This window comes from Sceloporus undulatus, chromosome 4, assembly GCF_019175285.1.
Source record: "Sceloporus undulatus isolate JIND9_A2432 ecotype Alabama chromosome 4, SceUnd_v1.1, whole genome shotgun sequence".
Lineage (NCBI taxonomy): Eukaryota > Metazoa > Chordata > Lepidosauria > Squamata > Phrynosomatidae > Sceloporus > Sceloporus undulatus.
The window spans coordinates 91,687,773-91,711,724 of NC_056525.1; the positions used below are offsets into that span (position 1 = coordinate 91,687,773).

The 23,952-nt window shown below is 38.9% G+C and overlaps 2 protein-coding genes across 6 annotated transcripts in view; both read right to left on the reverse strand.

The window, feature by feature from the left end:
* Window positions 1-1,031: 1,031 nt before the first annotated feature.
* On the reverse strand, window positions 1,032-16,328 carry RPE65 (retinoid isomerohydrolase RPE65). Its single transcript, XM_042464319.1, has 14 exons — window positions 16,258-16,328; window positions 15,233-15,315; window positions 12,299-12,449; window positions 11,854-11,961; window positions 11,618-11,759; window positions 9,589-9,736; window positions 9,075-9,156; window positions 8,464-8,596; window positions 8,180-8,319; window positions 6,648-6,707; window positions 4,826-4,873; window positions 2,665-2,791; window positions 1,836-1,947; window positions 1,032-1,183 (listed from the first exon to the last, which is right to left on the reverse strand). Exons 1-14 carry the CDS (start codon window positions 16,266-16,268, stop codon window positions 1,032-1,034), a joined length of 1,497 nt encoding a protein of 498 aa, XP_042320253.1. The 5' UTR covers window positions 16,269-16,328.
* A 2,079-nt stretch (window positions 16,329-18,407) lies between these two features.
* The window catches only part of DEPDC1 (DEP domain containing 1), a 21,026-nt gene continuing 15,481 nt past the window's right edge, over window positions 18,408-23,952 (reverse strand). For all 5 annotated transcript variants that reach the window (XM_042466030.1, XM_042466027.1, XM_042466028.1 and 2 more), the window contains 2 exons: window positions 22,836-23,021; window positions 18,408-19,853 (listed from right to left, as the gene is read on the reverse strand). In XM_042466030.1, coding sequence (XP_042321964.1) covers window positions 19,713-19,853; window positions 22,836-23,021 — 327 coding nt within the window. In that variant the 3' untranslated portion in view covers window positions 18,408-19,712. The remainder of the gene's footprint in view (window positions 19,854-22,835; window positions 23,022-23,952) is intronic.

The following is a 23,952-nucleotide window of genomic DNA, read 5'->3' on the forward strand; positions in this document are numbered from 1 at the left end:
GGCAGATATTTTAAATTTATATGAAATATAAACATGAACTTTTAAATAAATTATTTATTAGATGCTTTTCCACGATTAAAGACAGTTTACAGTCATAATTGGGGGAGAGAAATGAAAACATAAGAATATAGATTTTTTTTAAAAAAAATTGTAAGCAACTAAAGGTCAAAACACAAGCTAGCAAGAAAAGATGCACTTTGCTATTCCCCCAAAAGGCCCAGAAAGAAGGAGTGTTGCACACTTTGCAGAGATCAGTCTATACAGTACATAGCTCTTGGCTAACTGAAGTAAAACATTGTTTCCTTTGACAATTCTCACTTTCCACACAGTTGATGCAGGGAATATGGATAGGTTAGGATGGTGATTGAAGCTGAGGATAAGAGAGCACTTTCTTTTTATGCAAGAAAGATTCTTGAGATTCTCTGAGTTGCCAATAAAAGCAAATGTAATTGACATTTTCCCCTCAGAAGTGGGGGAATGTTTTTTCAACAAATTAGTGTAATTTAATGATTTGATGAATTAGACTTTATTGTCTTAAAGCATATGAATTCATCATGCTAGCACAATTAGAATTAATTTGTTTCTGTACTGATTGTTCTGATAAATGGTAAATTGCAATTTCCTTATAATCTGTTACAGTATATGAGAGTGTTATCTGTTGAACAGAATATCTCTCACACTCCCAATTCCTTGGTTTTAAAAGTTGTAGGGCCGTGCCTGTATCTTACTCATGAATCAGCTCCCTAGGCCACAGAATAATCAATGAAAGTAATTTGACAGGATAATGCTGATGCTTTGTTTTACTTAAATCTCCATCTGTTGGATTAGTGATATGAAGTACTAACAATTTGCATATAAATTTATTTGGTCTATAAGAACATGATTTACAAAAGTATGCTTACATACTGTAAATGTACATTGGGCTAATTTTAGAAATCTGGCAGCAGGTTAGGATGCAGGGTTTGTTTTTGTTGTTGTTCAGTTTGTGCCTAAGAGGGAAACTTTCATCATAGGTCTAATGAAGACAATTATCATGCTTTTTTGAAAAGACCATGGAAAGTAACTGGGATGTTTATGTCCACTTCTGCGCGAGCAACTTCACTCATATCCTTTGCACTCAAGATCAAAAGATATGCAGGCTTTGGTCCATTGCCAGGGCTAATGACAATGCTCAGGACAACACCTAAATATATAAATAAATACGTGTTACCTTAAAGAAGCCTCAATAAGCCTCAAGAACAAATTGCTAGTTCATCTGAGAAAGTTGGATCTGCAATCAACTAGTTGCCAGCCAGAAATGTAACAAATTTTCTGTTATTCCACTGGTGAATGTTTATTGCAGAGATGGGGAAATTTTGATTCTCTCCCCTGGAGTTAGAATAGCTGAAGGATGAATATCATGGTATTTTTTACCAGTAATTAAATAAAATTTAAAAGATTAGCCCTCCATGGGGGACTCACATAGCTCCTCAGTTCCAGGTAATAACTAGTTTAGAGGATCCCAGCCAAAGTTTCTTTCCTTAGCAATTTTTGGACACCTTTAGAACATAATATTGTCATGTGCCTTAAAAACATTTCCAATTTAGGGCAACCCCAAGACAAACATATCATGGGATTTTGTTGGGAAGATTTGTTCAGGGGTGTTTGCCAATGCCATCCTATAAGGCTGGGAGTGTGTGACATTCTCAAGATCATATAGTGGGTTTCCATGGTTGAATGGGCATTTGAACCTGTCTTCCCAAAAATCAAATCACTACACCACATTGGTGGCCATCAAAGACTGCCATATTTCCCGTGGGCAAAGTTTTTTAAAAAAAATATAAAGAAAATATTACCATCATCCTCTTCTAGAGCATCTGGTTGAGAAACAAAGATTGGTTCAGAGGGGTATGCATCCGGTTCTTGCCATACCCAGGTTTCTCTAGTTTTAATATTCATCTTACAAAGCTAGAAAGAGATCATGGGGAAAATATTGAATTTTATTAATTTTTTACTTGCATATATAGGCTTGTTAGACCAACAAGTGTCATTATCTGCTGGTACTTCAAATCCATGCAAAATGTTTATCCATATTCACATCCTCTGTTAACTGTTTGTAAATATGGCATGAGCTGCTATTTCAATAGTCTATCAGGGTGGAGGACAGTGATTTTGATGTGACTGTATTGGATCAGAAATGAGGATTTGGGTACTAGAAGAAAACTAGACTAGCATCACTGAATATAGATTGTCCTGGTACACAAGTGGAATAAGAACTTGCTGGGGTTCGGATTTGGCCCATTACACAGAAACATTTTGCTGGTGATAACTTATATTCTCCTCTTTTGCATTGCAAAATATTGATTGTTTAAGTTAGTCTCAAAAGGCGCACTGACTGCCGATGCATCCTTATCTAAATCGTTAAACATTTGCATTTGCATTTCTTAGCTTGGGTACATAATATTTTCATGCTGGGATGGGGTGGAATCACAAACCAAATAATTGGGCCTGATAATATATTCAAGTCTCTTCAGGGCACTCGCTTAAACAGGTATCAAACATGGTGTTCAGATTGAACATGCCAATACTTTGCATTTTCATACCACTGCTAGCCCTGGCCATGTTAATAAATCTAGATATGTACTTGTGTTTGCCTACACCAGTCTATCAGCATATAATGCTTACCCTGTCTGGAACAAAGTGATTCAATCCCAGGCCATACGCAAATGTGTACGGTTTCCCAGAATACTTTGTATAGTTTATTTGTGGGAACTCAAAAGCTATAAAACAAAACAGGAGATTAGTGAATTGTCTGATTTACAACATCGGCTGGCTTGTTGTTTCTGGCTGAGGTTGGTTTACCTAGGCTGCCATATCCCGTCTGGGGGCGGGACTTTTCCAGTTTGGGGCGGGGCCACAGTCCCGCCCCAGTTTAGCCCTCCCCCCACACCCCCCCCCAGCAAAGCCTGGAGGCAGCTCCAGCCCTCCCCATGGCTGTGTGCCACCACCCTCCCCCGCTGCTTAGCCTAGAGAGCAGGTCTTCAACAATCTGCCACTAAGAAGCTATTGCAGCCCACTTGGTATATATACCCTGCAAAAGGCCTACTTTCCAGGTTACAGTGAGCAAAGTAAAAAAAGGCCATAAATGGTTCCTGTTTCACTGGGAGTCTAAATGCTCATCTTTTCAATGTCTACCACTCAGTATTGTTGTAATCTTTTACAACACAGGGTCGTTTTGAGGCCCTAAACACCTTTACTTGTAATATGCAAATTTCTCCTGAAGCTGACCAATGGGAAGAAGCAGTCAAGCCCTCCATTTGGGTTGGTTTTAATGGCTTGGTGGAAGGAAGAGATTTTGCCTTGCAAGTTTGCGGTAAATAATAGAAAGCTTGGGGTTGCAAAAGGCTGCAGAAATAGTTTGACCCCCCCTCCTTCATACCATCCATGGTTCAGTTGCTATGGGATTCTGGAATTGTAGTTTCTTGTGGCACAGAGCTCTTTGACAAAGGAGACTGAATGGAGGCGTGCCTGGCTGGGGCAGAGCCTCTTGCCAGCATGAGAAGGCTGCGATTATGAGGAAAAGCAGGGGCTCCATCTGGTGGTCCTGGCCACTCCCTTGGCTCCTCCCTCCCTCCTCCTCCTCCTCCTCCTCCTCCTCCTCCTCTCAGAGCTCATTCACACTCCCTGGCTTTTCTCTCCCCCCCCCCTCTGCATCTGACTTTGAGACCCCTTTAACTGCCAAAGACTCAATGCTCTGGAATGCGGGTGTCTGTGAGGCATTTGGCCTTCTCTGTCAGAGAGCTCTGGTGCACAATAAACACAATTTCCAGGATTCCATAGCACTGAGCCCTGGCAGTCCAAGCAGTGTGTTTGTGGACACAGAGATCCTCCAAATGAATCCAGTCTAGCTTTTATATATCTCACACACACTGCAGGAAAAAACCCACTTTAACTCAGTGCTAGGGAATCCTGGGAATGCTAGTGTTTGGGAGACATTGAGACTTCTCTGTCAGTGATGGCTCTGAGGCCACAATAGACTACAATTCCCAGGATTCCCCAGCACTGAGCAGTCTCCAAACTGGACCATTTCCTCAGGTGGATGCAACTGGTGAGGCATTCTGGGCACTGCAGTTCAACTACGTTTGGAGGGTTATGGGACTCCTGTCAGAGAAGCTCTGGGCCACAATGTACTACAATTCCCAGCATTCCCCAGCACAACCAAGGACAGTTAAGTCACTCACTCTCAAACTGATTATTTCCTCAGTGGATGCAGCTTTGGTGAGGAACGCTGGGCATTTCAGTCCAGCATTGTTTTATTTCTGCAGTGCATTTTGGACCAGAGACAAGGAGACCAGGCTCCTCCTCCTTTTCCAGGACATGTCCTCTCTTGTCACATTTAAAAATGTCCTCCATTGGATCATGGCAAGAGCATGGATTTATAATTACATGGTGTTTTTAGCTTTTATTTTTGGCCATGTCCTACAATTTTTTTGCTTGGGTGCCCTACATTTTGGGGTGAGGGCATGGGTCACCTTGGTCAGAGAGCTTTCCAGGGGTTTAACTCCATTCTGCTGTGGGGCTGGAACAAACCACCATTCCCAGAATTCCATAGCATTAAGCCAAGACATTAAAGTGGTCTCAAAACCAATTATTCTCCAGTGTAATGAGCCCAAGCCTTTTGCCTCTCTTATGCCGAGATTTCAAAGCCCAGCTTGGCACCCAACAAACTACAAATCCCAGGATTCCATAGGATGGAGTGATGAGAGTGAAAGCAGTGTGGCAGCAGCCTAAGTGTGCTTAATGCAGTTCTTAAGATGGTGCACCACTCTTGCCTACAGAGTCTCACAAGACTTTTTTGTTAACAACTTGTACCATTAACTCCATTTCATGTCTCCTTTATTAGTGGGGAGGAATACAGACAAAACAAGTCAAATGAAGGAAAACCAAAGTCCCTTGACCAAAGGGTTTTGGTTGTGGAATAAGCCTCTGAAATAGGCAAGAGGCAATGTTAAAATAAAGCCATGTTCAATGCCCAAATGTGCTGTTTGGAATGGGGAGAGGGGGGGTGGCCAGAAAGGGAAGTACATTTCCGTGATCTGCTACAATAATGTCAAATGTCCTCCCATTTGATCATGCCTAAGAAACATGAATTTATAAACATTTCAAAAAAAGCCTCAATTTTTTGCATGTCCTCCATTTTTAAACAATGTGTCCTACATTGAAAAGTTTCCGCATTTGTCCTACATTGTCCCGGTTTGGAGGTCCACTTATGGCAACCCTAGTCTACCTGACGAGGCCCTGAAAAAATAACTTCTGGCTCCAGCCATATGGTTTCATCACTGTTCAGAATGGCAGTAGTGTAGTGTTGGGCAATGTGATTAGGTTTTTGCCTGTATCAGCCTAAAAGGCAGAAAGGAAAGCTAATAAGAAAAAAATGGGCAAGGGGAGAAGAAGCCATTCTCCAATGTTTCTATTTGTGCTCCCAACAGTATAACTAACAAACAAATGAAGGGTCAATTTATATACAGTGGACCCTTGGTATCCGCAGTGGTTGGGTTCCTGGACTCCCGTGAAATACCAAAACTGTGGATGTTCAAGTCCCATAAATACAATGGCATAGCAAAATGGTGTCCCTTATATAAAATGGCAAAATCAAGGTTTGCTTTGGGATTTATAATTTTAAAAATAATATTTGAAGCCGTGGATGCTTGAATCCGTGGATAAAAAATCTGTGAATATGGAGGTCTGACTGTACTTGGGATCAAGTTTGAGTAGGTTGTTTCAATAGTATCCCCAAGTACAACCCTTTGCTTCTTCTAGTATAAATGAATCATCAATGTCACTTCTTCCTAGGAAAGCACAATGTTGCAGCAGAATGCAAAGTCTGCTCACTAACTTGTATCCAGTTGCTTAGCCTTCAACCAGAACTTCCCAAGAAGTGTAGTGGTTCTCAAACCTTTTACCCTGTGACGCCCTTTACATCTACATGCAGTACACCCTGCCCGCGTTGAAATAGCATATGAATAAAAATATTCTGTTTGTTTAGTATGTGTACTTTCATTCCACATTCTGTAATATTTATTAACATTTTAAAAGGAAATAGCTCTCCCCTCCCTCAGGCAGAGACTCCAACACATTATCCTTGCCCTTTTCTTCTCCAGGAAAAAAAAGAGTGGGAAGCAGAGCAAGAGAATGAATCAGGGCCTCAAAGTCTTTGCACCCCCCCTTGAACATCTCTTGTAATCCCCCCAAGGGTCTGACCCCATATTTGAGAACCACTGGTGTAACATATTCTGCAAGCTTTGTGGGTGAACATGCGCACTATGAATCCCTGCAGTATAATTTTGCCACACATAGTGATTCTAGAAGTGGAAATATGACAAAATCCATAAAATACAACCGAACAAAATAGCACTAGTGTTATATTTGACTTCAATGAAAATAAAAGCTGACCCACATAGTTTATATAGTCTTACAACAGTCAATCAAAATAAACATTTTAATTCTTGTCAGCTAATGTTAAGGCAGTGTGTGGGTTTTTAAACTCAATTTCAAAACATCTTTATTCAAACGAAAGATGGATGACTAGATTACAGTTACCTTTTCATATTTAGGGGAAGGACGTATCGCCGAACTTCAGGCTGAGGAGCTTTTTGTGCATTCTCTTTCATTCTTCCCAGTTATCTCGTAAATTGGCTAAATATAAGTAATTATAAACAAACTCGTACCTGGACAAAGACAAAAACACCAGCTTGTTGAAAATAGGCATCTACTGGGATCTAACATGGTTCTATTTTTGAACTTGGGCTGTATCAGTTTTCCAAGCCACCCTGTTCAGAGTTGGTGGTGTAAGGTTTCGATGTTGGACTGGAAGTTGGAAGATGGAGTTCAGTTTCCCATTCAGACTTCTGAAAATGGCTGGCTGACCTCGGCCCATTGTGCTCAACCTGACAAGACTGTTAGGGATAAAGTCAGGAATAAGATATCCATATGCCTTAAGCCCATTGCATCTAGCCACCCCGACGGCATCTTATAGAGGGCGGGATATAAATATTATTATTATATTATTATTATTAATTATTCAAAAGGTTGAAATAGAATTGAATAAATAAAGAAAAAGCTTGTGTAGTACCCTCATTCCTTCCTTGTACATGTAGCTGAGTTTGGTGAGGGTTAGACTACACATACTATAGACTCATGTAAGAGCTAGAAATTTTAGTCAAAAATTTGACCCCAAAAACCTGCGTTCGACTTATCCATGGGTCAACTTAAATACTGTCTTTAACTCATGTGTGTATGGATGAGAGTACAGGGGACCAGCTTCTAAACTCACCTTTTACCACTCTAGTCAGAGAAAGGGGATGGCCCATTTGTGTGTGTGTGTGTACACACACACACAAATGGGCCATCCCCTTTTCTCTGACTAGAGTGGTAAAAGATGAGAGTTTAGAAGCATAGATCCCCTGTACTCTCATCCATTCAGCCTTAGGATGAGCACAAACAGTTATGCCTGCAGAATTTTAGAAGTTCTTTGGCATCATTTTCCTTTGCATCATCCTTTACATCCTTTGTTACATGCCCCTAAATTTTACCCTCGACTTATCCACAGGTCATATTAAAATCCATAATTTTGTCCCCAAAACCTGCCCTCGACTTATACATGAGGTCGACTTATAGTTAAGTATATACGCTAAGTGTACTATGAGAATTAGTGCACATTTTTGCACATTCCCATTGATGGTTAAATAGCTTAACTTTCCTGTTCAAATCTGCATCTATTAGTATCTATTCACCCTCCCTTTGCAGAAAATGCACATCCATCTGAATGCATGTGAACCGGACAGATGGCCACACATGCAATAATGTGTATTTCTGCAGATTTCAGTAGATACTCCAGTAAAAGCCATTAAGCCTTTTCCCACAGTTTAAGGGTTTGGTTTTTTTTTGGCGGGGGGAGCCTGAACGTCTGTGAATTGTGTGTGGCTGGATCACATTCTATTTGTTGGTAAGGAAGAATATTTTAAATGTGTAGAGTAGCCCTGAGTTTGCCAATATGGTAGCTTGCTGTATTTGGTTTGATGAAACTCAGGAGTAATTTATTAAGCTGCAGGCACATAAGGGGAGAAAGGACAGAGCATGCAAACACAGGACACAATTCAGCCCCTCCCAAACTATGGCATGGAAAACCATCAGTACCTACCCTTTCCAAGTGCACAGATCCACAATCAGAAACCCATTCTCTTCATAAGTATTAATATGATGGAAGAGGTTGAAGGGGGAAGTCCTGTATTTGATGTTGAGGTACTTCCCCTTTTTCTTGTCAGCTACATGCATCCAGACCTTTTAAATAATTTAAAAAGTACTGTTGAACTGTGAAAAAATAAAATTGTATCTATTTCTATATTGTCTTAGAAAGAGAGAAATTGGGCTGCATACATTCATGCATGTAATGAGACTGGGAGATCACAGTACAGCATCACTTACCCCCATGCTTTCATTTGATTCGAAACAGTCCATGTAGTTGGCTCCCCAAAGACTCCAGGAAGAAAGAAACTTGAGCAAGTTAATTTTTACTGGAGTTTCCACAAATACGATGTAGTTTGGAGTCAGCCCAAAACTGTTCAGAAATATAGTTAAATGTTGCTTGTTAGATCATGGAACAGTTTGCATAGATGAAAATGATAGCCTACAAGTGTAAGGTATAGGTATTTGGAATATTAACGATTTCTTTCCATTTTATTCACTGCTTAAGTTACAGCTAATTGAAAAAATATCGAATGAAAGCCCAACAAGCCCTTTTACATATGGGAGGACAATTTTTTGCTAGAAACAAGTGATGTAGGTTAGGTAATTTTTTGACTGGACTGGTCCTATGAGGTCTTTAAAGCATATAAGTATTATGTCACTTATTAGCTCTGCTCTCTTTTGGGGTCCTATAAGTTTTACTGGACTTGTCCTACTCTGAGGAAACTACTTCTTGAAATTGCTGTTTTTCAGTGTGGCTTGATTTTATGAATGACATGCCACCATTTTATGAAGAGCTACCAAAAGCTATATCATGCCATAATTCATGTTTATAAGAGGTTGGACTTTACCTGTGCACATAAGATGGCTTAAATCTGTCACTGCAAGGAAACTGGACCACCACCTCACATTTAGTCATTGGATCTTTCTTGTCTGAAAAAGTGTTTGAAAGCAGATGTCATCTACCATTTTTTTTGGAATGCTAATCAGTGAGAATTGCAGACATGAACAAAAAATAAAATGGATGCTGTATTCCAGCATTGCAGTCTTGCAAACCTCTACATGTTGTTGGACAGAGATGCAACTGAACAGCATCTAGATGACTAAATAAAAAAGTGTTTTGTCTTCAGACACAAACGGTACATTGCTGAATTTGGGCTATTGTGATCAAGAAAACTACTTTGATTGTTTTTGAAACAACCATTAGGTAGCAATTAGAGTGTAAGAAACAAAAAAGCTACAGAAATCCTATGATGGGTAAAATACATTGAACTCAATGTGTAGTTGGCACATTTAATTAATCTATGAAGGAAACCATGTTGTGATATCCTAGAATATACTGATCATGCTTGGAAGTGAACAGACCTGCTTGCAGGGGAGGTATTCGTACAATATTGTAGGCAAGAGAAAAATTCTTTCCAAAGCAGTTGCCAATATTATAAACTGTTCCATCATTTTCAATGTGGGGATGGGCTGTTACCCCATTAACTGAAACAATTTTGCTGATGTCCACCTGAGGAAAGTAGCAGAGAGGCGATTTGGAGGGAAGCCATAAATTCGTCTGGGACAATTTTGTATCATGTAACATGCTTGAGACATATTTGGCAATTTTCTATAAAGCCTACATACTAATAGCAAACTCCTTCTCCCAGGTCCCATCCTTATGGAATAAAATAATAAAAACATTGGGGCTTCAGCCAGGTTGGGAAACCTCAACGTTTGCATATGTACAAAATAAAAACCAGATATTTTATGGAAGATAAACAAATCAATTAAGCCTAGGCATGCACAGCAACTAAGAGATTATGACAGTATGAGGTAGAGTGTGGATTCCATGGAATGATGAGAAAAGGAAGAAAGTATCTTGGGGATGGGCAGAGCAGGAATCCTGAATTTTTGGTTATTCTTCCAAAAGTCAAAAGAGTAAATAAGTCACTTGCCAATGCTGGAAGTGACGAATACATAGATGAGGCTTGATTCCGAATGACTATGTGCAGAACATGGAATTAATGAGCTAAAAGTAATGCAGTTGCCTGTACCGGGTTCCCAGTCTGAATAACAAGGTCCAAATAAAATAAATTTCAAAAGTAATATAACATGGGGGATAGAATTATTTTTTACGGATGGGTAACAACAGTTTTAGATTCCGCTTTCTAACAGGAATTTTATAAGCATTCTAAGTAGAATTATGCAAATTTTACATTGTCTTTTCAAGTAACAAGCAATGCCACAAGATATATGACAGTTTTTCTAACAGTAACAGTAATAAATTATTGGGATATGCTAGCAAGGATTTACATGGCAAACTACTTTTAGAAATTAAGGCCTGGTACATATGGGCCTTGACGCACGTCTTGACGTGCTAGGGTTGCCTCGGGGCGTCGCTTAGAGATGCCTCGCAACCCTAGCTTGTATTCTCTATGTCAAAATGATGGCGCCCTGTACAGATGGATGCTGCCATTTTGGTGTGACAGACGCTTAGTGTCAGCACGTCACGGCATGACACTGATGTCGCCAGTGCGCCATTGGTGCACTGCAACACCAGCATTGCACCGCAAAAAGAACCCGCTTTTGGCGAGTTCTTTTTCCACCGGTGGGAAACCGTGTGGTTTGTCCACTGCGTTTCCCCCCCAGTGGAAAACTAGGCACTGGCAGACCACCCTTTTTTGGGTGGTCTGTACTGGGCCATACATTCCAAACTTTGCCTATAAGTAATTTCTTGGGTTGGAATGGTGGAACACATGACAAAGGACCTTAGTCCAGTGGTAGAGCAAGTTTCCAAATTGAGCTTTTCCAAGTTGAGCTGGAAAAATTCATACCTGAAATTCTGGGGTCCTGGTGCTAGTCACTGTCAACAGTATTAGGTTGGATGGAGGTCTAACTCAGTATAGGTCAGATTCCTAGGTTGCTATGGTGGTTACTGTATACAGATGATATATCCTGGTTTGAAAATGTCACACTTGAAAGGCTTGAATGAAATGCCAACTGTGATTTATTTATAGCAAACTGTCAAATTAGTGGGTCTCTAGAGCTCTTCCTCATATATAAAACCAACATGACCAATTTCCTAGATCACAAAAGCATGCACAAAAGAATGCACAAATGCTAGCAACCCCAGGATTGTCCCTTGAATGATGTTTGGTTCTGTTATCAGCTTCAAAAGCGTAATTCTTTGCATATTTATTAGCACATTCTGGTGACATGCACTTTGTAGAATAGCAATTGCAGTAGCCCGTCATTTTGAAGCATGAGATTTTAAGTCTGAGACATAGAAGCTTGCTTACAGACATTGAACACATTTTTAAAAAAATCATTCAAAAGGATTCACATCACCATCACCATTCAAAATATTCAACTCCTGTTCAACCTTGTATTTTATCCATCAATATGCTACCTTTTTAAGAGTTTCCAAATTATCCGGATTGATTTTTGTTATGAAATTTGTCTCAGTGCAGGCATAAAAATCTTCACCCACTGGGTACACATTAACCAGGGCATTGTCAGTGACTTCCACACCTTGGAAATAGGTGAAAAATCTGCCAAATGGAAAGCACAAAGATTATTTTTTTCCACCATATGAAGTAAACAACACATTAAGCTTCCCATAATATATTTTAATTTAATTGTCACCTGGAAAATATATTCTTGCATGGATCTGGATAAGCGTATGTTCCAAATTCTGTTATGACTACTCTTTTCTCAGTCATTGCTCTTACATAGGCGTCGGTCCGGATAAATCTATAAAAATGCAAGATAAGTCACAGCATGAAAAGATTGCATGGGGCCTACATTCAAGTTACCAGTCTCAACTATTATTTTTTGTGCTCTCAAGAGTGTATGCAACAGTCACCCATGTGGTTAAGCTGGATCACATGGTAATATATGTGATACTGATGATACAACACATCCAGCATCTGCTATGTCAATGACATGCAGCACTACTCATTTCTCATTTACACTTAATACAATTTTTATTTTAAACAGGAAATTAGCACTGTCTGATTTGTTGAGCATGAAATATTGCACTGAGTTTCATTGGCAACAGTGGGTAATAACTCAATTAGCTTGTACCTACCTCCTGTAATAAGTAACGTGCCCCTCTTTAATTTCAAACTTGTGAAGAAGGGCTTGGCCATCAAACAAATGATAAAATTGTTCTGATCCGACTTCAAATAAACCAGGCCCACATCTGAGTAGACTGCCTCGGAGCCAGACGGGAATTCTGCCTATTGCAAAGACAGCAAACAGGGTTGTCAAATGCTTAAGATTCAGTAGGAGTTATACTGCCTAAATTTAGACTCAGAAATAAGGGTATCCTTTAAGTTCCACTAAGCAGCCATGTACTGTAGCCCTAGCTGTGGTAGTGATAGTGATGTGTTTGTCTCAGGGTCCTCTTATTTCTTGTTTGGACAAAGCAAGGCAAACTCTAGTTTGAAATTCAAACTATATTCAGGTTGTAAAGCTTAACTAATTTCTTGTTGCAACTTGCAAAGACTGTACTTAAGTATTTATTCAGTTAGCCTCCTCCTTCCCTCCCAGTCATTGTAGAGCCAAGGCTCATCTTCCACTCTGCTCTACATCCACCTTCTGGCTAGAAGCAAGGTGGCTAGATTAAATGTTCCTTATCCCATCTCCCTAAGTGAGAAGAAATAATCCCATCTTGATCTGGGCCTAAAAGCTAAGATTTTTGTCTTGATTTTCAAATAGTAAATATATTTTCTCTCTTTGGGTGAGTGTTTTGAATTACATGCTGTGAGTAGCTGTGGTTGGCACTTAATGTGCAATGCTTAATGACATCGCAAAGGGTTGTCCCTAGGTCTCAAGTTTTGGCCTGGAAATTTCAGGTCCTGAAACAATCCCAATCTATAACCCTATTTCTTCAGTTTAAAGAAGAAGAAAATGCACCATCTGGGAATTCTGGTCCAATGTAGTAGTAGTAGTAGTAGTAGTAGTAATAATAATAATAATAATAATAATAATAATAATAATAATAATTTATATCATGCCTCTCCAAAATGATCGAGGCAGGTTACAACATAAAATGCATTAAAAATACAGTGTCAAATAGAGTGTAAATGCATAATAAAATACAGCTTTAATTTTCAAAGCCTTTAAAGATTTGAGACCACCAGTATGTAGGCATGCGCATTGGGGGATGAGAAGGATGGTCTTGGATTGTTAATTTTAGCTATGTATGTTTTAAATTTTATATTTGTAATTTTTATATTTTTACGATTTTAATTGTACAATTTTAACTGTTGTGTTTTATGTATGTTAGCTACCTTGGGTCTCCCTTTGGGAGAAAGGCGGGATAAAAATAAAATAAAATTTAAAAAAAATGCTGCAGAATTAACTTTAACTGCCATGACTCTATCCTGAGGACTCCTGGGATTTGTAGTTTGGTAAGGCACCAGAGCTCTCTGACAGAGCAGGTTGAATATCTCACCAAAGCAAAAATCTCAGGATTCTACAGGACAGCATCATGGCAGTTAGAGTGGAGTCAAACTGATTTAATTCTCCAGTGGTGTTACACCCCAAGTTACTGGAAGGATTGCCTTTGCTCATAGTCTTTGCCGTTGTACTTTTAAGCTCGTCACCATTAAAAGTTTGATAGACAAACACAAGGGGAAGGTTGTTTTTCTAAAAACAATTGGACAGTGATGCCACATTTGTAGATCTTGCTGATCCACGACAGTTGGCTGCCGTAAACTGTCCAAATCCCAAGCTAGAGCAGAAAACACTATCAGTAGCTCTTTTTAATTTCTATAAAACAATAAAGACTTCACAACATCTTATATTTGCTGCTTGAGGCATGCTTCCATCTGATATACTCCAGACATCATGAGGTGTCTTTAGAGGAGTCCCAAAGACTTGTTTTCTTCAGCTTTTTTATGGCTTTATTGGGTAATTGATGGCTAAATATTTCACTTTAGTGGTTGATTATTGCACTTTTGCAATTTATTGGGTTGGGTTTTTATATATAATTATGGTTGGTTCTTTTTTCTTGGTTGTCTTATTTGATCATTATTTGCATTTTTGTGGACTTCTGGAAGACACCTTGGAAATGGCTTTTATCCTTGAAAGTGGTTTATAGCTAGCTCACAGAAAATAGAAACAAGGAGTCCAAATGGCCAATTTTGCAAGCCTAAATTTAATTTAGAAAATAACAAAAGCACTCAAGTGATTAAAAAAATCACATGTACACTGGTAATATGCTGTAAGATAAGAGCTATATACAAAATCTATCCTTGTGTCAAAATGTTGTATCTAACAAAACAATTATGGCCCAAGATAAAATACCATTCCAGAGACCAATATGGGATCATGGGGACATCAGTCTACCTTAGTTTTGATTAACATGCATAATAAAACAATCAGTAATAACGTTTTTTAAAAAAATAAAATTCATTTTTGAGTGTCTGATCTGATATATTAATTGCTCCATAAAGGTAAGTGGCCAATTTTTCCACATCAGCTGCCTAGGAAAGATTGTGCAAACCCTTTTACTTGTGAGCAGTCATTCATCTCACAAGGAAATTAATACTTGACTCAATAATTGGTTCATCCACCAATGAAAAAGAGTTGCCTTTGAAATGAAAAGCTGCCTGGAGAAAATCTATTAGCTTGATTCACTTGTTGAAGACATTTGCTGTTAACATTGTTCCAGTGAAAATCTAATAACCAGACTGCTGTAATAAAGGATGGAGATATTCAAGGTTTTTATAAGATGGTTTCTCCTGCAATTTGTTCCTTTTCAATATGTTGGCCTACAAAAGTATTCCTCAATTAGGCCAACTATGGGCTTGAGCTAACACAGTCTGTAAAGGAAGGTATAACTCTTTAATTTCTGAACACAAACTTCAGTCTTAAATCATGGAAATATGCTATCATCAGATCTCGCGGGGGGGGGGGGGTTTCCACTCATTTTTCTCATTCAAGAACACTTTGAAATGTCTGAGTGATAAGGCAGCCTTCTGAACTAGATTGAAAAGGACCAGAAAATGCAAACCTGTGACATGAGTAGTTATTGGTGTTGCCAATTCCTCCACAGTCTCGAAGAGTTTCTTGTATCCACCAGCGGGGTGCTCAACTCTGAGAAAATGTTAAGAAAGCCAATGGTGAGCAACTTTCTGTTTCCCTGAACAATTCCCTAAGTGTTTGAAATAAAGAACAGAGCTTTCAGTTGGACAGGGATTTATTTGACTATAAGTAATAGAAGACAACATAACTACAGTGAGAACATATGATCTTGTAGCCATTTCCAGAAAACTGCTACTAGTCAGTATTCTTGAGTCCAGATGGATGGATTTCCAGAAAGTTGTGATGTTCATCTCTAAGAACAGATTTCAACCAAGGGAGGGAGTTGAAAATATTTCAGAAACCAGTATCACATACTTCTTTAGTTAAATATGGTCTACCCCTTCCTTGTAACCAAATTACATTAAAGATTCAACATGCACCTATTTCTCCTTACAAATGCTAATCGTCATAGTTCAAAAGCATGGCAATCCTGGTCCTCGACCCAAGTTGAACTTTCCAGCATACCCTCTCTTGCAGTGTTTGATTTGAAGGATGATCACAATCTGGTCATCCTTTCCAGTATCCAACTATGCTTGCTCAGTTGAGCACTGGGCATTGAGTCAGGGGGAAATAGTAAACCTCTATGCTCCACAGCACTGTACTTTTTTTAAAGATTCAAATATGGGTCTGTACCATTCTGGCGGAAGATGACATCTCATTGAGAGCACATTTAAATATTTCCCAGTACATTACATAGACTTTTCATTGGATACTTCTATGTAGTGTAAGTTTCAAAACCAGAGAATAGAATTAGTCTTTTCTAAAATGATCAACCTTCATCACCGCTTGTTGATTTTTATGCTCACTGTCCCCTTCTGTAGATTATTCTCACAATATTGGAAGAATTCCATAAATGGCAGCATGTCCTTGCAGCTGACAAAATTGTCAAGCACAATCCCACTTGCTTGGTTGACATTTAATCTGTATGCAGAGGAAATCCTAGAGGATACTTACTGGCTGGACATTTTCTCCCCAGGAAAAGGACTTGAACTTTCCCAAACTCAGCGCAGAATATAGCACTCAAGAGATGTCCTCTGGCTATTTATATGAATGTTAGCTTTCACTGGTGAGAGCATTGGCTTGAAGGAAACCTATGAGCCAATTAGCTTTGCCCTAGGAAACAGAAGTATCTTTCACTACTCAAATCCTCCTGAAGCTTTATGAGATTTTTGTCCTGCTGTTCCAAGGTCTTTGAATGTTTTTGCTAGAGACTTAATTCCCCTTGCAAAAGTGGATTACAAAGAAACAAAGCGGTGGTGGTGGTGGTGGTGGGGAGCAGACTATAGTCACACAGCCTGGAACGTGCTTTCACCTTGGCATCAACTCTTTGCCCTCTTACCCAAATGTCCAGCTCAGAAGAACTGGCCCTAGGAATACTGTTGGTTCCAAGAGTCAAGGAAATATGGGATGGCTTCCAAAGCAGCATCCACGCAATAAACATGCTATTCTTTGCAATGGATGACAAACAGAGATTTGTAGCAGCAGATATCTTGAGCAATTACTAATTTATCAGAGTTTAACTTCCTCTTAGTCATGTAGAATATTAGAGGACAATTCTTTATGTTGCATTTTTTGGTAAAAAATTACCCATAGAAAATCATTAATTTATTTTCTGAAAGCACTGCAAAATAATGCAAATAAGCATTTTATCAGATAGTACATCTATCCAAAACAATTTTTTGCAGGTAAATCATTTGTGCCAAATCTATTACTTCTGCAAATATGTCAGAGCATTTTTCTCAATACAGGGATAGTGGAATTTGGCTACAGCAGAGATGGGGAACTATGGAAGCCTAAGGGACTACATTAGCTATCCAGAACGTGCAGGGCTGCATTTCTCCACCACTGCTCTCTCCCAACTCTGTTTATGCCTCAAACACCTTCTAGGGACTTTAGGGGGCATTTTCATAATTTGGGGCTTTCATGGGACATTTTAGGTCCAAGAGTCTTATTTTTAATAACAGGAAGTAAGTAATTTCTTTTTTTTTAAATGCCTCTTGTGTGCCAGTTCCAGAAGGCACAAAATGTGCTGCAAAATACTCATTAAGTCCCCTAGAGGACATTTCAGGACAATATATATTTTTGAAAAATTCTGCAATAATTGTTTTCAACCTCTCGGAAGCTCACAAGTCTTCCAAATGGGGTGGTGGTGGTGGAAATGTTCCCCAAACCCATAGTGTGTGTTTGGAAGCATTTTGTAGCCCATGGGCTATATTTTGCCAACTCCTGGCACAGAGACTATAGAATAGTACATCCTCTGTAAGTGTGCAGGAACTGCTTATTGGAGAAAGCTTCAAATTATGTCAAAGCAGGCTGACAGATACAGTACATGTTAAAGCAGATTGTGGCTCTCAAATGAGTATTGTGTCTGTTACAAAACAAACACAGCTTCTTAGTAAGTATCACACAAAAGAATTTGACCAAACAACCTTCAATTCTTTGTAAATCCCCATGACGCTATAATTAAGCTTTATAGCAAGGGAAGGGTACCTTCCGCCCAAAGAGGTTTTATGGTATGCCCACCCCTAGATTGGGGGAAATTCCCCATCTGTCTTCCAAATGGGAAAGTAAGTGGAACACAGCAGACTTCAATTGTTAGTTCTGCACAGTGATAATTTCACTTGCTTTTCTTTTGTATTATTTGTCTTAGAATACTGTCAGTATTCTGTCATTTAGTCCCAACCAGAGAACTGTTTAGCAGTTAAGCAAACACACAGGTAAATATCATTGAATCAGTGAGTCTGCACTAGTTGGAATACTAATAGAATCTGGTTTCAACAAAGCAAGCTGTATTGTATATGGATTAGTAACCTCCTGCTTGGATGAACTGTTATGATGGCTGAAAATGTTCAAATTGCTGCTTCTTGAGTCAGGCCAATGTTTGTGGGGCATGGCGGCTGACAGCTTTCATGTCAGTAAGGCTGTGAATCTATATTGGATTTTATTTTGAACTTTAGAGAAGTTACCAAAGTGCTAAATTATATCTCCCAAGGCTCAGCAGCTTCTGTAATTTAACACACAATTCTGGCAGTTTAACACACAACATTTGAAATATATTTCTGAAGAAGTTGCTACTGGGTTTAATATATTTATTTACCTCCCACTTTCGTCCCAGAATTGGAACTCAAAGCTGATTGTCCATAGTAAATCAAGTTTTATTGAACCATCTTTTCATACATTTCTAAAACCTAATTAACTTAAATACTGACAGGTATGTGCTGTGAACACAAAAGTCCTGGAATTGATACATCTAAAGAGATGTATGTATGCCTGGGAATATATGGACAATTTAGTTTTATTGAAGAACATATTTGGGTTGGATCCAAACCATGACATATACTTGGGTCTTACTGAAATCAAATAGGAAAGTTAGCCACAACTAAAATTCAACATCTATGACTGAACTTTCATAGATAAAACAGTAGGGTCCAGCAGAAGTAGGAGAGGGAGATCTCACTTCTACTGCAGTTCCACATGACCCATTAAAAACTGTTCTTAAGCATTAGGAAACAGAACCAGTTTTCAGGCAACCCAGAAGCCTGGGTATGACACCAAGAAAACTGCTGCACTTGTCTAACTGGTGGATTGATTTTGATCTTAAGTATGGACGCAACCCATTAATCTGAACTGAAAGAAAAAAGACAGTCATTATACATCTAAGTGGCCATTAGCCATACAATTCCAGTTATTTGAAAAGATTACAGGTGCAACACGTTTTCACTCATACCCATGTAAGCAATGAACCAGTCCTTTATGGCTGTTGAATATAATTTTTCCCCCCGTGAAAGGCTTGATTTGCAGCACCACAGTCTTGTGATCATAATTTTCTATGGGACATTATGTCCCTAATCCATGAATCCTCCTCTTGACTTGTGTGGTATCCTGCCCCTCATACAACAGTTGAATATGTATTCTTTTGAGACCATATGTGGACTGATGTACAGTAAGTGCAAAATGCAAAAAACAAATACATACATGCAAACACACACAACTGTAGATATATGATCAAGTTTCCTGAAATCCTCTCATCTTCCCTTATTAAACTACATTTTGACTTAGGTGAAAAAACACAGTACACACCAAAAATGAACACAAATGTCAGCCTATTATGGTATCTAAACATGGCATTTCCCAAACAGAGAACCAAATATTCACATCTGTTTCCTCAGTACTCCTTTTTTGCTTTGGTTATTTATTGCCACCTTCACTGTATTTCATTCAAAACAAACAAAAATATCTATTTACAGTTTTGGATTATTTTATAAACAGGGATGCCCTTGTTTCCATATATGGCAGGGAAACACTAACCTATTTTAATATTATTTTTTTAAAAATTCACATTTGTGTACACAGGCTCATTTAAATATTGTTTAGAACATTTCCCCCATTACTCATGTAAAAGCTATACACTAATTCCTCAAGGTACGAAACTTTGGCTTTCGTAGGCTGAGCATTGGCTGTTTAATTTTGGGCTTGTCTTCAAACAAAATGGCTTCACTTTCTGTCGTTGGAAATCTGTCTCGGTATATCTGTGGATATTCTTTCTGGAACTGAAAGACATAATGCCAAATTATTTATAATGAAGTTAGCCTATGCCACGAAAGAGTTCTGACTGCAATTGATACTTTACAGGACACAAATCTTGTAAAGATGGGCATTCCTTTGGAATGAGAAGTTGGTGAAATTCATTGATGATGCCAGATTATTTAGGATTATGAAAAACCAGGCAGACTATGAAGAGTTCTGAAAGAAACTCTCTAAATTGGGTAAATAAGGAACAAAATGGCAATTGTCTTTCATGTAAATAAGTTTAAAGTACTGTAGTGGATCAGTCCACTCCTGGACCAAAATGTGAATGCCTAACCATAGATTTTGAGGATGTACTAGACCACTCAGTGAAAATGTAAATTTAGTCTGCTTTGGAAACGAAAACAGCTAATTATATGTTGCAGATTATTATGAAAAAGAATAAAAATAATTACAAACGTTCCTTAGTGTGATATACCTTCTGTAATAAATCTGGCATGTGGTCACATCTAAAATATGTGTGCAATTTTGGCAGTCCTTTCTGAAAGGGAGAAGAGAGCAACCAAAATCATAAGAATGGTGAAAACCATATATAGAAAAGTAAACCTTTGTCCCCTTGGGCAAATAGCCCCAGATGCTTTAGCCACTAAGCATATCGGAGGAGAGCTATTGGACCATGACAGTGTTGCATTTCCCCTTTTGATAGTTTGAGATGTTGAAGGAAACCTCTCTTCTACCTCAAAGCAGATACTGGAAGGGGCTTCTAAAATTCACATGATCAACATAAAGGGCCTATTCCAGCAAAGAACCTAAACACCTATTATGCATTCGATCTACAGTATTACAAATATATATAATACACTTGGAAAACTTTATTCAGCTTTTAAATGAACTACATCAGCTAAGTCAGGTACCCAGTCAGCTGGAAGGGATTGCTATTCTCTCCGTGTGGGCACATGCATGTGCCTTTGGCCCTCTGCAGGCCTATACAATAAGGCCTAAACTTCCTGGTTTCCGTCAGATTAACTCATGGGCTACATTGATTTGGTTGTACCATTTTGGAAAGGTTGGTTCCCAAGTGCTTTCATCACTAATTAAAATGGGGCAGGTTTTCAAAAGATAGGGACAAATTCTGGTTTGCTGAAAATCCTCTCTGGTGAAACTAACTCACCTAGAAAAATTGGAATCAGGAACTATTGGGCATGGGAGAAAGCTGTTGCATTGCCAGACCTTAATTTAGCAGCTGGTGAATGCTTATTCAAGCAGATCCAAGTAGGAAGCTGCCAAGGGCTAGAGAAGAAAGTGTTTTGTCAGCACTTGGAAAAGAAATAATGATTGGACCTTGACTCCATTCCATGGCTACTAGGCTAAACAAGGTTTTGCACTCAACTCTTTGTGCACAGAACAATTCCTGCATCTGTATCTTGTGTACTTATGGTTGTGTACAGCTGTGTGTTCATGTGAAACCGATACTGTATTTGTTGTTTGCTTTTGTGTACAGTCCAGGAAGAATGCCTCCAAGTACTTCTTGATATTGTATTCACCCACACAACCAGAATTTCCTGTTAACCTTGATACATACCTAAGGTTGTTCATGGTAAATGGTCCTTTTATAACTGAGGATGTAAACATGTACTAGCATATATGGAACAGCTATCCCAAGACAATTGTGAGGCTCTGGCAGTCTGGGGTTAGGATGGATAACAACTTTATGACTTAGGGTGTCAGTCTAACCTTTCTATAAATACTGATTTAAGACCTTTTACTACCTGGAATGAAATAAAACTCTATTCAAGTATTTGGCTGAATTTAGGAAACATTTCAAAGCCTGACAAATCTGCATTATTACAAGAGAGTCCAGAGAACATTTGACAAGGTGGCAATTTAAAAGCTGCTTGTTTGCAGCTGGGATCCAGTCACAAGACTTGCTTAGTGAACTCTGGGACAAGTACAATTTTGTGTTGCATTTTGTTCTGAGAATTTTCTCAAAGGTTTTCTGCAAAAAATCCCCAGAAATCCTCTGTATTAAGCTCTGCCAAAGTTGTTGCACTTTGCTACAAAGCAGATTACCATAAACTGGGTATCAGATGACCTTGAATAAACCAACATGCAGAAAAAAATGACTACTTACTCAACATAGTATGCATGTTTTCATAACATGGAACACACATTTTAGCAGGAATATCAAAGTACACTAGAGGAAACTGCAAAACCACTACATTAGGCTTTGATCCATTCAAGGCTGCAATCCAATGAACAGTAATTTAAGTGTAAAGGCCATTGAACTTAGATTTATTTTGCAAGTTAATGCACATCGGATCATTTGGGTAGCCTCTACCATAGGCTTACTATTAAGCTATAGTAATACCTTTTTAAAAAAAGGACCAGCACATCAATTTTGGGAAATGCACTCTCACCCTGACAGACCGCTGGGCATCCAGTTCAATAGTGTATGCCACTTCCAGAGCTTCTGGTCTATAACAAGAGGATGCTATAACCTTGTTAGATGATTGGGATGCAATTGTACTCACATTGGGACAGTAGCTGCTACTCAGCACTGTGGCCCTAGGGAAGTCCTGCATGTTGCAGCTGTGCAAGGGGCATTTTGGGGCAGAAAGCAGCATCTGACTACTTGTCAAAAGGAGATCTGGTTTGATGCTGCCTCGGCAGAATACCGGACTGCTAACAGAAAGATCAGACCAGCAACTCAGGTACAGAGCTGCTATGTTTCTTGCCCAGTATGTCACTTTAGCTGTCAAAGCATAAATCATATTTCTTCCATAGTACCTAAAGAAGAGATGTGAAATTGAGCTGCAGTAGCATATTGAGGCCTAGCCACCCAACTAAAGGAAGGTCAGTGTACTCCACATCAAAATACACTTTTCCACCCCAAACCCACACATTTTGTGTATAGATGTGTCAAGAGGCAGTTAACTAAATTCTAAGGATTGCCCAAGGACCTCCTACAATCTAAGGAAGTTTTACTAGATATATATTCCCACTACCTGCTTAAGTTTTTTCTTCTTATCTTTCAAAGATAAATGCTTGTCCTTAATAATATTTTCTAAAAGTTCAGCAATCGCTGCCTGAGATGTATAAATTCTTTGTTCATCAAATTCCTGAGATGTTATTCTCTTGCAAAAGGAATAAGTTGGGAATATGGTGCTCAGTTCATCCCCTAAATGTTCCACCTGTAAAACAAAAAAGGTAGTGAAAACACTCCCTGGGCATTTTAATCAGAATTGGTACAGTATATTTGATAAGAAAGTACCTACCGTAGTTAAAACCTTAGGCAGATATCCAAGTGAATGTCCATTCAATAAGCCAATATTCTACACCTCCACTTTTAATGGGGTAAAAAACCTTTGGTCCTCCAGATATTTTGGACTACAACTTGCTGTACTCTCTTACCAGTACCTTTGTCTGGTTAGGCTCCTGGATATGACATCCAAAATATCTAGAGGGCCAAAACTTCCCCATTCTGATCTATAAAACAGACTTAATAATACCAATCTATTTGTTAGTTTCCCCAGATTCCCACAAGGTAACAGCATCTTAGTGAAATGTGTGTATGTGTGTTTTTTGTTTAAAAATGTACTAGTGCAGTAGTTCCTGGCCTTTAATTCACAACATTATTTGCCCCCAAATTGCAAGAAAAAAATATGAGGGCATTAGAAAAGACAATGTTATTCTGTTATGATATATACACAAATCTCAGCAATGTATACAGGGATGCATACAGTAGTCACTATCTAGCAGGTTAATGTTAGATTTATCTCAACCTAAGTGACACTTTTTTTGAGACCTTGATCTTACTTGATTAGATAGAAGAGTATAGTGCACCTGCGCCATATGTGGGCATACTAAACACGGCTTCCAGCTTACACGGAAGCTGCATGGCAATTAAAGCAATGGCGCACCTGCCCATGGTGCATGTATGCACTGCCCCTAGCTGCGAGCACACATCCCATTGTTTTTAATGGGGCATGAGCATACACGGATTTTTCCTTAGACAGAGGGATCCAGAACGGATTCCCTGCGTAAGGGGAGAGGCCACTGTATTAATTTTCAGAGTTTTGCCTGAAGAGGAAGTGGAAATTTTTGGTTGATTCCTCTTGCTGG

Coding starts and splice junctions, on each gene's coding strand:
- RPE65 (XM_042464319.1), bottom strand. Junction 11,962..12,298: donor CACGTTACTTATTACAGGAG/GTAGGTACAAGC, acceptor GCATTTTTATAG/ATTTATCCGGACCGACGCCT. Junction 1,948..2,664: donor ATCACTTTGTTCCAGACAGG/GTAAGCATTATA, acceptor ATCTCTTTCTAG/CTTTGTAAGATGAATATTAA.